At 36.9% G+C, this 13,269-nt stretch overlaps 2 protein-coding genes and 1 pseudogene across 2 annotated transcripts; 1 reads left to right on the top strand and 2 right to left on the bottom strand.

Moving 5' to 3' along the window:
• Window positions 1-322: 322 nt before the first annotated feature.
• LOC122036499 (scopoletin glucosyltransferase-like) lies at window positions 323-1,813 on the bottom strand. Its single transcript, XM_042595834.1, has one exon. It carries the CDS (start codon window positions 1,811-1,813, stop codon window positions 404-406), a length of 1,410 nt encoding a protein of 469 aa, XP_042451768.1. The 3' UTR covers window positions 323-403.
• A 1,004-nt stretch (window positions 1,814-2,817) lies between these two features.
• On the bottom strand, window positions 2,818-3,623 carry LOC122036463 (annotated as a pseudogene).
• Window positions 3,624-5,785: 2,162 nt separating this feature from the next.
• Window positions 5,786-11,010, top strand: LOC122036481 (histone acetyltransferase MCC1-like). The gene is made up of 6 exons (XM_042595808.1): window positions 5,786-5,962; window positions 7,866-8,062; window positions 8,249-8,393; window positions 8,485-8,584; window positions 8,664-8,892; window positions 10,628-11,010. Exons 2-6 carry the CDS (start codon window positions 7,956-7,958, stop codon window positions 10,809-10,811), a joined length of 765 nt encoding a protein of 254 aa, XP_042451742.1. The 5' UTR covers window positions 5,786-5,962; window positions 7,866-7,955; the 3' UTR covers window positions 10,812-11,010.
• The last annotated feature ends 2,259 nt before the right edge of the window (window positions 11,011-13,269 follow it).

The raw sequence follows: 13,269 nt of genomic DNA, 5'->3' as shown, positions 1-13,269 counted from the left end.
AAGAGAGTGAGATCAAGCTTTAATTCCCATTATAAACCCCTTTTTTTTCGTGATATTGTCAATGGGTCAATTATTAGGTTTGCTTTATGTTTCCTTTGTAATATTTTAGTTAAGATATTTTTTTATTCCAAATCAATTTAACATTTCTACTTAAAAAAAACATCAAATACAATTAGTAATATTTTTTATTTTTTTCTTCATTTTTTATTTCCTTTTTTTATCTTAATAATATTTATTTTCAGATTCCGGTTCAGCGAACTGACTCTGGCACGGTCGAGATCCAGCGGACATTCAAGATCGGGCCCGTCAAGCCCAATACACGGCCCAATTACGAGTCAATTAGAATGACCTAATTCTGAATGCTATTTATTTATTATTTTATTATTTTGTCAACTATGTTTTTTTATTGCTTTTGATCGATCAAGTCTTTGATCAACTTGCCCATGTCATCGGACGACGACCCTCCCTCCGCCGTCGCAGTCTTGGCCGCCAGCGCCAGCTCCCTCGCCTTCGTCCTCATCCTCCTCCCTTCCTCCCCGTCGGCGTCCATCACTCTCCTCGCTGCCCGCTCCACCTCCGCCGCCTGTATCAACGGCCTCTCCTCCGGGTCCATCGTCCAGTGCGTCGCGCCGACCGACACCCCCACCCCCAGCACCTCCGTCACCAGCCTCTCGTTGAGGAACTGCTCCGCGAAGAGCGGCCACGTCGCCATCGGAACGCCGGCGGCCACGGCCTCCATGCACGAGCTCCACCCGCAGTGCGTCACGAACCCGCCGACTGCCACGTGGCCAAGTATCGCGGCCTGCGGGGCCCAGTCCTCGAGTATCAGCCACCGCCTCTGTTTCGTCCTCTCCGCGAACCCCGCCGGTCGCCAGCTGGGCTCCGCCGCCGCGTCGTCGGTCCGGACGACCCAAATGAATGGGTGGCCGGAAGCCTCGAGGCCCAGAGCCAGCTCCCGGAGCTGGGCGCCGGCTATGGAGCTCACGCTGCCGAAGCAGACGTACAGCACCGATGCGTCCTGCTGCTCGTCCAGCCATCGGGAAACAGAGAGGTCGTCGCCGTCGTGGGAGAAGGACTTCGCGGAGGCCACTGGACCGACGAGCCACGCCCTCCGCCAGATGGCGCGGCGGAGGTGGTCGGCGAACTCCGTCTCCAGATCGTAGAAGCTGTTGACCACCACTCCGAAACTCCTCGTCTCCCACTCCGCGATCTGCTGGAAGATCTTGACCACCACCGGCTCTAATTTGGATAAGTCCGGTAACTGCGACGTGGGCATCTCCAGCCGCCGCGGGAAGCCAGGCACGACGAAGGACGTCGACCCCTCGTCTCCGGGCGGCGGCGGCGGGGGCGGCGCGTAGAGGAGGCTCGCGTTGGCGCAGAGCGCGAAGGCGCTGTAGCCATGGAACGCGAGGCGCGGGATGCGGAACTCCTCGGCGACGTCGAACGTCCACGGCAGGAACCAGTCGGAGACGACGGCGTCGGGGCGGAGCTCGGCGAGGGCGCGGCGGAAGGGATCTTCCAGCATGTATATTCCCTCGAAGAAGGCCGTGTGCTGGCGGAAGTCGACGCTGGCGAGGCTCTCACGGCCAGGTGGGAGGCCGACGGCGGCGGACGGGAAGTGGATGAGGCGGAGGCTGATGGAGACGCCGTCGACGGCGGGTTGGAGGAGGTGGGAGTTGGCGGGGGTGGTGAGGAGGGTGGCGCGAGCACCGCGGGCGGCGAAGAGCTTGGCGAGGTGGAGCATAGGGAGGATGTGGCCGGGGGCCATTAGAGGGAAGAAGATGACGTGGAGACTTGGGGATTGCGACGCCATTGCCTATTTAGTTGCACCATGTCTATTTATAGAAGAATTTGTCGAAGAAGGAAGGAAGGAACTATGTAGATGAATTTTGGGCAAATAATCAAAAGACATGTGTCAGACAGATTTTGACATGTTAAGCTTATATTATGTTGATGTTGTATCAATCACGATTTCTTAATAGTTATTACGCATCTTTAAATTAACCGAAGTTGTCCGAATGCACTTTGATGGTGGCTGCATGAATCACACCAAAATCTAATCATATTCATTTTACAAAAATAAATAATTTTATAAAACACCTTTCGATTTAACAAATAATTATTAGCCGCCGGTGAATCGGTCCCCTTCCAACTGATTTTGACGTTGTTAATGTCAACTCTACCTGAGAACCCATAAAAGTTATTTTATGGGCAAACAATTAAAAACCTATTATCATTATTATTACTTTCCATTTTAAACTTTCTTTAAAATTACACGATTTTAACTAAAATACTATAACGTATAACGCAAACTAAAGTTGCTAAACGTTTGAATAGGTTTGATCAAGATTAGAGGTTAAAATAGTTTTAGTCAATCAGTATTTGAATTGTTTCCCTTACATCTGATTATGTGGATGATCTTACATCTGATTTTTCCTCTTTTTTTCTCTCTAAAAAATAAAGTAAATAAAATCGAGAAATTCAAATAAACATCTAATAATTAGTGAGATTTAAATTTTATAATACTAAAACCTTTGACTTTTTCATAAGTAGTCATATATTTTTAAAGTCATGGATGTGCTCACGATGCACGAGACACATCATGCGATCAAGAAACTGAAATATTTAAATAAAAAATATTATAATAATAAGTAAATTGTAGAGACTGAAACGCACCTGCTACAAAAATTTTAAAATTTTTTTACCATACTAAAAAAAACAATTTTAATAAAATTAATAAAAAGCTTTTTAATATAAAAGTGCTTAGCAATTATTCCATAACTACTATGCATTATTCCAATTTAATGGTAATGGTAATTAAGATCCTCAAGAAAAAGAGAGAGAGATAATTTCATAGAATCATTACGGCTGAATGCATAGGGTTCATCAATATTGAAAAACAATTAAAAAATGCATAGAAAAAAAATTATAACGAAGAAAAAACAAGAGATAAAAACTAAAGTATTTACGTTTTAACTTAATCAAAATGCTAACTACTTCATCTGTAACTTTTAACCCGTTAAGAGCGAGGCTTCTCTTTCTTTCCCTTGAAGAGTGACAAAAGAGACGCGCCAGAGACCTTCACAACCTTGAACTTTACTCCAGGTATATCACCAACTGCTCGGCCCTTTCGCCCCAAAACGGAAATCAGCACTTCATCCTGCAGTTTCATATCATCAAAAGTTTTAATTTACATTGTCAGCGGAAGTAATCTAGTCGACAAGTCAGTTTGCCAAGGATGAAACTTTACATTTTCTTCGATGTGGTTCAAGCAACCATCATGAGGAACAGAAGCTGCAATTTTCTTCCCGTTCTTTATAAGTTGAACTCTAGCACACTTACGGATAGCAGAGTTAGGCTGCTTAGCTTCGATACCTCTGTGGGACATGGAGTCTATGTCAGCCCAACAAATCGAAGAAAAGGCTATTTGGATATAAATAGGAGTTTAACACTAGGGGGGAGTGCAGCTCACATCTTTTCAAGGACAATGCCCTTGGCATGAGACGCCCCAGCAAACGGCTTCTTCCATTCATTGCCGAGATGGCTCTTCTTGTATGCTTTGTCAGCTCACCTCTGTCACGTCCTGTGAGTTTTGAGCTTGCGCCCAGCTCCCATTCCATGAGTCTTCCTGTAACAGAACTTAATGTGTCATGAATATCATTCCTCATCAAAGAAACATATACTAAATGATTTTACTACAAGATAAACAGACAATTCATTGTTTGTGGGTTAAATTGCATAGCTTTAACATTTTCACAATATGCACTAAAAACAATGTTTTATGCCAATATAGTTAAAAGCATGAGGACCCCAATATTGTATTGTAAACAATACAGTAAGAAGATAAACTAGTAGTTTCATAGCGACAAGCAAACATGGATTCCTCCTCGGGATGTAATAACACAATACTAATAAAAAAACATACTAATTGTGTTTGTTTTTCTTACAGCAGTTATAACACTGAGTTTCCTCCTCAAGATAAACACGGCAAGTACAAACTTTGTAACTTGCACTTCAAAACATCAAGTTAGCATACTCAGTATACTTTATGCTGGAAGTAGCAAGAATATACAAGTAATGCCATGTAGCTAAGCACTCAATGCAAGCTTAAGGAACCAATGGCATGACAAGAGATATATTCAGATACTGGCAACATAATCAACATAATCAAAGAACAATGTTGAGCAAGCATATATTCAGTTACAAGGCTAAAGCCAACAACAATTTGTTGTAGGGGCAATGCTCGCTCCTCAGAAGAATTACGAATCAGGCTTTAATGTGGTTCTATTTATTTCCCATCCCTCTATGACATTTCTTCTATGCCCTGATCTGTTTGACTTGTGCCAACTCTCTTTGGTCACACATTCAATCAACCTTTTTATCATGTGTCTAGGACTCTTTTGTGCTATAAATGAAATTAAGCATCGCATGCATTATGAACTGCTTCGTTTGTAAGAGTGACGTTTGAATTAGCCTTCCTTTGGTTTGTCTTAGGTTGAGTTCCCATTTTGCATCGTCTCTAGCAATTTGTGGTCATCGCCACACTTATATGAGCATAGAGTAAGATATTGTATTTCATGCTCTCTTTGAAACAGATGTGGGCTGCAATGGGAAGTTTTGACAAAATATAGTCTCTTGGTTCTCTTGCATGATGGAAGTAAAAATTAGATTATTATGGTTTAAATTCTCATGTGGATTGCCTTTATATAATTATACTGTTGTTGCCTGAATTTGCAACATCATTTAAGCTATTCTTTCACTCATTTTTGCAAGGGAATAATCAATAGCCAAAGACTTTTAATTCCTTAATGAATTAATTATTGATTGATTGCTTGATTTACGACAAATGACTATACAACATGTTTATATATAGGCATCCAAAAGGTATATTGTTACCGATTAAAAAGACTAATTCTAAGTATAATATTAAATTAGACAATAATTAACTTTATATCCTAAACCTAATTCTAGATAAAGCAAGTTATTTATTAAAATGCCTTATTCTAAAGACAATAAAAACAAATAATCAAAGTTGCAGATTTTATTTTTAATAATCACTAACTTGCCTAATCTAAGATCAATTAGTTTATCAAAACACTGATTCTAGACAATATTCTTGGCAATAATGAGATCGCTCAGCCCTAGTAGTTACTTTACCTCTACCATGCCGAATCTAAGGTTAACTTCCAACATCGCAAAATTGAAACCAGATACGACACAAATTGAAAAACTAGTAGCTATGTTCGATCGCTGCTGCTGATACATTTGACATGTTTACCAATGCAAATGGAAGATCCGCTACCATTAAATTGGTGATTTTATTCTCTGGCATGCAATTGCACAAGAAATAATATGAACTAAGCGCCCAAATAAAAGAATCCACCATATAAAAGTTGAAACGTCTAATCGGAAACTCAAAGTACTACTCCATCTCCCAACACGATGATGCATTTAAAACATAACGCCGAGGAATCATAACGAGAAAACTCACCCCATGCTGAGAAAATCTTCCTTTCACTCTTCCTTGTTCGGCTGGCGGAGCGCGAGATCGACGAAAACCCTAGCTGTGCTTCGCGTTGCAGCTATATATAGATAACTTCATGGGCGGTATCGGACATCTTCAACGATATCTGGGCTGGGCCCAAATGAGGATTCGTAAGGTTGGCTATTTTAAAACTATGAGGAGTATTTTGGATATTCTAAAACTATGGGGGGTATTCAAAATAAAATAAACCAAGGATTTAAATGGAAATTACCTCTCTCGAGTCTCGATCTCCTCCTCCTTCCGACCGAAGTTATTCCTGGACCTTTCTTCCATCCCTTCCCTCGTAACGATCCCCTTCCCTTCCATCCCGGATCCACCCTCTCGGCAGGCGACTGAATCGTGGCGACGGAGGATCGCGAATGGAAGTCGCCAAGGAAAAATAGTTCTCCATGGGAGATGTCATCGCTGGCATTTGAGGTGTTCCATCAATTATTCCTCTTTTTTTTTCCAATTTACTTCCTTTTATTTGTTTTAGTCCCCCGGTCGTTTTGTTGTATTTATCTGCGTTTTTTCTTGAATTTTTGGGGTTATTATTATTACTATTTTTGCTTGGATTTATTAGAACTGGAGGGTTTTGTTGGTTTGATTTATCCGTTATATGGCTTCAATTACTCGGACTTCTATTGCTTCCACAACGTCTTATATCTCTTCCGTTTGGCGTCTACAGTTAATCATTAGATGCGCGGAGCAATTTGTATCAATCTTTCGTTGATATTGTTTTCTTAACGCTGAAGTAATAAATGCAGAATATAGGTATCAGGTTAATGATATAGAGAGATCCGATAAACGTAATATCTCTATATATTTTCTTTCGTGTCATTCAACCTAGTTCTTGGTTTTTCTTCCTCCCTAATTTTACTTTAGAAAAATTTTCGGTTATTTTAGGAGACAAATTATTACACAATTCTTGTCTTTGGTTAGAGGATTTTTTTTTTCTTATATTATTTTATTTTGTTATTGAATTTAATCTATTAGTTCATTTTTTTGTTAAGTGCGTGACTTAGTGTTGAGATTATAAGTTACCTTTTGCTGTCGAGCTTTAGAATTGATTAGCTGGTTACTTCTTTTCCAAAAGGGGGTGCAAAAATTATTCTTCCCTTGATCAGTTTAATCTGTTTTTTGGTCTCTCGTGATTTTCCTATTTCCTTCGGCAGCTAAGTGATTATCATCGTCCTTGATATGTTCCTATGATCAAGTAGTTTACACTGAAGATAAAATGTTGTAGTAAGAATGAAGTACAATGATAATTGCATATTCTTCTGGAATAGATTTTTAATGTAAACTCTCATGATTCCTTTTTAAGTTGTAACATTTCATTTGATTTTATTATTCATATAATAATAGCATTGTAGCAATATCAATACCATAGTCTGAGGAATATTTGAGCATAAATATTAGGGAAATTTTGCTAAAACTAAAGAGTAAATTGCAGCAAAAGGTGAAATCGTCACCTTCGTGGCCCCTTCAGGGCGGCCCCACACACTCTAGAAGGGGTAAATCACCGCGGATCGACCCTTTGCATGAGGGAGGTAAAACACAAGAGTAAAGATTTGAAATGAAGTCATCTGGAAATCACCTTAGGAAGTTTTTCTGCACAGGGTTTTATGTTGCGTTGCCACACCACATTCTTGTATTACATGATGTAATGTGTAAACCCTACTATCTGGACACTGCTAGTCAACTGATTTATACTTGATATAGAATAGCTGTTGTATTATCACCTAAAATACATAAGATTTATGCATTACCTTATCACAATATCAAAGCAATCCAATCATAAACTATGGAATGCATGTGTACAGCAACAGATTAGTTGATAAGAAAATCACACTGACACACAATCTATGATTCTTAGGTTGTTTATTGTGGTCATCCTGGAAATATTTACTTAATTGTAGAAATATGTTTTGAACTAACTGGGCATTGTTTTAAACTTTAAATGTACTAGACCTTATAAATACCTTAAAAATGATAATGAGGAAAGATATATATACCATAAACGTGACCTGTTCATGCTGTGGTTGCATATGTAGGCACAAGTAGCTTCATATTTAACATATGTAATGATATGGCAACGGAGATGGGCATAGCAACACTTGGAAGAGTTGCCTAAAGATCGTTAAACTTGATTGTCTTACTACTATTCCCAAAAAAACTTGAGCTATTAGGATAGTTATCGATTTATATATTTATATTTCTAACCGAGCATGCAGACTTTTCTATCTTGACACTAGCAATCCATTTACAATAGGTCCTCAAGTGAGATCACTGTTTCTTTCGATTTCTTCATCTGTTTTCATGATGGCATAATTTTCCGCAGGGAGGTCACTAGGGCTTCATGACTTGGAAACAGATGACAGAGAAACTTATACAAAATTTTCAAAGATAGCTTCTAGAAGTAAAATTTCTGATGTTAGAACCAAGAAGTGCTCACAGACCCACCATTATATATAGGCCTATATTACCTTCTGATCTTGAAGCTCTTGAGCAGATCCATGTTTCCTTATTTCCTATAAGGTATTCCTTGCATTTGTGTTACGGTTTTATCAATTTGTCCACATATTTGGTGTTTGATGTAATTTTGTTAATATGATATTGATATTTTCATTATTTGACGTGTCAGATTATTCCTGGAGAATTTATTAACATAAAGTTGCCATTATAGTTTATGAATATCTGGAGAACTTTTCTCTATGTTTGCAGGTATGAGAGAGAGTTCTTCCTCAATGTTGTACGTGGCCATGGAATAGTATCTTGGGCTGCTGTTGACGTTTGCAGGTCTGATGGCCGTAATGGTGAACTTATTGGCTTTGTCACTACTCGTCTAGTCTTGGCAAAAGAAAGCGAGGTGTTTTGAACATCGATTTTTATTTTTATCTTTCAAGGCTTTAACAAGTGGTCCTCAAAAATGCCTTATACTTACTATTTTGGTTCTGCAGATTGCAGATTTGATTCAATATAATGCTTCAAGGAAAGATGCAACACTAGTCTATATTTTAACGCTTGGTGTGGTAGAACATTATAGAAACCATGGCATAGGTCCATACTTTCTCTACATTCATTGATTGTTTTTCTTTACTCAATAGCAGTTTTGCTAATTCCTTTTAGCATGTTACAGCAACTTCACTTATACAAAAGGTAATTAAATATGCTTCCAGCATCATTAGTTGCAGAGCAGTATATTTGCATGTCATTTCCTACAATTTGGCAGCAATAAATTTCTATGAGAAGATGTCGTTTAAGCTCATGAGACGATTGCAAAAGTTTTACTACATCAATGGGCAGCATTATAATTCCTATTTGTTAGTATATTATGTGAATGGAAGCCATTCTCCCTGCACTCCCTTGTAAGTACCTTTTCTTTTTTCAGATCTTGTTACCTATATTTAGAATTGCACATGCTTTGATTTGATTTGCAGAAAAAATTACCTACACTAAGTTTTCTGATTTTCTAGAATGCCTACATGATCAACTCAGTTCAGTTTCTATGTTGTTTCTCCAAATTACTATTTCAGTTTCTCTCAATAAACAATCTTTATTGTTGTTTTGTATAGGTTCAATGTGGATTCTCTAAATTAAATGCACCACTCCACCTTGAATTAAATCAAAATAAACAAATAACAATCAGGGAAAGACTAAAGATGTTATATTAGTATATATCGTAAAATATGTGTGAGATATATATTACTCAAGTCCATTTTATATCAGCTTGGCACTGCAAATAGTTAACCCAGAAGACACATGAAATATTCGATCCTTGCTGATGCCCACTGGAAGCTGGATCTCAAATTAATCAGATTTAAGTTTTATCTATATCGATATGTCAATTTGAGATTACAGACTGAAAACTCATTATTTTCAATTTATGAGTAATACGAAGGGAAAAAATAATAACCTTCAGAAAGGAGGATACTTTCATATTTGTCCAAACCATCTTAAGTCTGGTACCTAGTTCTGATTAAGCTATCTTAATTCTAGCTAAACTAATGGACTATGAAGCTCGAACTCAGCATTTCCCTTTCCCGTACCTGTTTCAACATGATATAACATTATGAAGTACGCGCCTGACAAGCTGAAATTATCAATCTCCCATGCAAGGGGAGAAACCAGGAAGAAGAATAAAGTGGAGGACGAAGATTGAGGAAGCAGGGGAGTGTAGGACAAAGAAAAAAGTGGAAGATGAAGAATGAGGAAGAAAAAATGGGGGAAAGTTATGGCACGAGCCTTAATCTTCAATCGTCACCATACTGGGGCATGGAGCCCTAGATTGTTTAGCAAATCAAATCACGAGACTCTGGTAAAGCAGTTCCTCGATCCATATACTGGCTGGGTCTTAGTAAAGCTAATACTTCAGGCTGATGTCCCAAATTTGGACTCTTTTGTTGTGATGTTGAACAAATTTGTCTATATATATATAAGTTTTCTTGCATCCAACACGAACCATACTGATGCTAGTTGTTTATACACAAGCCTTAATCTTCAATCGTCACCATACTGGAGCATGGAGCCCTAGGTTGTTTAGCAAATCAAATCACTAGACTCTGGTAAAGCAGTTCCTCAATCCATATGCTGGCTAGGTCTTAGTAAATCTAATACTTCAGGCTGATGTCCCAAATTTGAACTCTTTTGTCGTCATGTTGAACAAATTTGTCTATATATATATATATATATATATATATATATAAGTTTTCTTGCATCCAACACGAACCATTCTGTTGCTAGTTGTTTATACACAAGTTCGAGTTAACATAGACTAATGGAGTTTTAAACTATATATCCGACTTCTCTCTTGTTTGATATTTCATGACTCAAACCTAACATCTTTTCACTTGTTTTTTGTTTCTGCTATTTCCTTTGAGACTGATCCATGTGTCTGTGTATCCTGGTTTTGATCAACTGACTCTCCCAGTAGTACCACAACACACTGACTGCCGATTTTGTCAAAGTTAATTCTCATCTGATTCTCTGATAAACATGACAATAAGCATTCTATTACATCAAAAATTTACTGATTTATTTTCTTGTTCTATTCTATTCTTCATGCTTGCTCAATGATGGATCACTGCCATCCTTTCCATTCAGGAATATCGTGGCAGCAGTAGCAGCTTATTTTAGGGGTCTTATAAGGATGTTGGCATCCAAACTATGGAGGAACGAGGATAGGCATATGCGAAGATGGCCTAAATGTAAAGAAGCAAACACTCTTCTAGTTACTCGAAACGAGAGGATCCCTGGCGCAGAGAATTCTGCATTAGAGTGCGTATAATTAAGGTTGATGCAATCAATCATCTTCGAAGATCGACATATTTATCTATTTCCAGTCACACTGTTGTAATATCATCCTTTTTGTGTATTCACTAGACAGTAGTGATTAATCACATGTTGCTGATTTGTCAACTTGTATACAGAAAATAATCTAACCTCTCATTGAAGTTCTATATATACAACTCTCTTGATTTGGTGCTTGTTTCTGTGTCAGTCGAATGGATCATGTAGGCATTGTGCTGTTATCTCTCATCGCCTGATGCTTGGTCAAAAAAAAACAGAATTCGACACAAATACGATTGATGTTGGTGTTAATCGTATTTTAAGTGCATCGTATTATTTATATCAACATAAATAAATAAAATCATAATCAAGTAAATTATTTATGTCAGCGATGTAATGGTTAGCCCTCTGACGGATAATTAAGACATCTAAACTTCGAATCTAGCCATGGCGTGTTACAAGTTTGAATCTAGCTATGGTGTGTTATAAGGAATTTTTCCTTCGTGAGAAGAGAATTTAAGAATATTAACCATTTGAAGGAGTCCATAGTCCAGTTATATAATATTGATAAGCTTAAATACTATTGATTAAATTATTAAAGTTTTTTAATATACAAATATTCTATATATAATACTTTTATTAAGTTATATTATTTTTTTTAATAATTCATGTGTCTAAATATCATCTAATTAATTTTGAAGATAGACAATTTGTAATTAACTAATTATTATAATAATATTAAAATTAAAATATTTTAGATATAAAAAATACAATGGTTGTTATAATTTTTTTTAAAATATAATATTTTTTATCGATAATATACTAGATAATCAAATACTTTTTTTAAAATGAAATTGATTAATATGGTAATAATTATTGTTGTGCCGAAAATATGGCTGTTACTTGTGTTTTAGATCCAAGTCGGTTAAAATTGTTTGAATGTGAATTAGTTTTATTTTGAATTTACCTTGTTATTTTCGACATTAGTTGGGTTGCCAGAAATATAAAATCGGGTTCCTTTTGTTTTTTAGAAAATTTTCGTTTGCCGTTCCACTTTTACGATCTGATCAGTCTCATGAAAATTTTTGATTGACCATCCTGAAAAATTCAAAAAACCTCAGATGTTCATGGCCTTGACAGTCAATGTCATCAGTCGATAGAGATGACAATAAGGTGGGATAGAGTCATGTTTATCATCTCCATCTCTATTTTCATCCTTGAATTATATTCCTGCCTTCATCCCGTCCCCATCCCTAATTATATCTAATTGGCGAATTCTTGATCCTACACGGATTAAATCTCCATCTTGTCCCTATCGATACTTCAAATATTCTTTGTAGCAAAAAAAGATACTTTTTTTTAACCCTTTTCATTAAAATATTAATAGAAGAATCCAATTATATATAAATACTAATATTAATTAAATCATAATATATCATAATATTAATAATGGTTTAATAAATAGAAAAGATTAAATTCTATTATTATTATTATTATTATTAGTAGTAGTAATAGTAGTAGGGTGAGATCAAAGATGATGATAACATCCTTATACTCATCTCCATTAAACTATGGATATTTGAAAAATCTTTGAACGTAAAGCTAAACTCATACCTTAAAAGACTCCTTGAACTCCTGTTTCGAATTTTTTCCATAGGGTCTTGAATCCATAGGAAAAATTATCATCTCTATTAATAGGTCGAGCACCACATACATTCGAGAATGTCCAGCATGAAAATTGAACCCTCATTATTTGAGTTATCTATCTTACCGTTTACCATTGCATGGTGCCCGAGGTAAAATCTATTTCACATTTGATAAATCTAAATGTGTCATTAAATTTAACTACAAAATTACCTATTTTTTTGGGGGGGGAGGGGGAATTCAAAAGGATGCTCATCTTTCTTGCGTTTTCAAAAACGTTTCTATTTCAACTTTTTTAAAATGAGTGTGCAGCGAAAAAATAAACTAAATAAGAAAAGATTAAAAAAGAAATATGGTCGATTTTACTTGATTTGGAACCTTCAACAACTCCTATTTCAAGACTAAGACCCCTTGGACATTTCCGACATATAATCCACTAATAAAAAATCAAATTCAAAGAATGAAGAGAAAGAAATGTAACAATCTACACTTTCTGTAAGTAGTAATGTAAATAACTTGAAAGCGTTACCCAACATAAGGATGTCGAAATATGTAAGCTCAAGTGTTGACGTTGGTTTGTCGGTAGCGGTCGGATGTACTCAAGTAGTAGTACAACAACAATGCGAGAACGTAGTAGATGAATGATCGTAAGAACTCATATGGAAGTAGTGTAGAAAATAATAAGATTACTATATTTGAAAATCTAGAATGGTTGAGATAATAATAAAAGAAAATTAATTCATGATTGTAATTACTTGTATGGTTTTCAAAAATATACACTTTTGAAAAATGAATGTAGACTAACACTGTCT

Source organism: Zingiber officinale, unplaced genomic scaffold (assembly GCF_018446385.1).
Source record: "Zingiber officinale cultivar Zhangliang unplaced genomic scaffold, Zo_v1.1 ctg167, whole genome shotgun sequence".
Classification (NCBI taxonomy): Eukaryota; Viridiplantae; Streptophyta; class Magnoliopsida; order Zingiberales; family Zingiberaceae; genus Zingiber; species Zingiber officinale.
The sequence above is the reverse complement of the archived record's forward strand: the minus strand, read 5'-3'. Positions and strand labels throughout refer to the sequence as shown.

Bases quoted from the DNA above. Each gene is read 5' to 3' on its own strand.
- LOC122036499 (XM_042595834.1), bottom strand. From the start codon at position 1,813: ATGGCGTCGCAATCCCCAAGTCTCCACGTCATCTTCTTCCCTCTAATG.
- LOC122036481 (XM_042595808.1), top strand. From the start codon at position 7,956: ATGTTAGAACCAAGAAGTGCTCACAGACCCACCATTATATATAGGCCT. The intron at 8,063-8,248 runs GTATTCCTTGCA...CTATGTTTGCAG, and splicing joins GTTTCCTTATTTCCTATAAG to GTATGAGAGAGAGTTCTTCC. The intron at 8,893-10,627 runs GTAAGTACCTTT...CTTTCCATTCAG, and splicing joins CATTCTCCCTGCACTCCCTT to GAATATCGTGGCAGCAGTAG.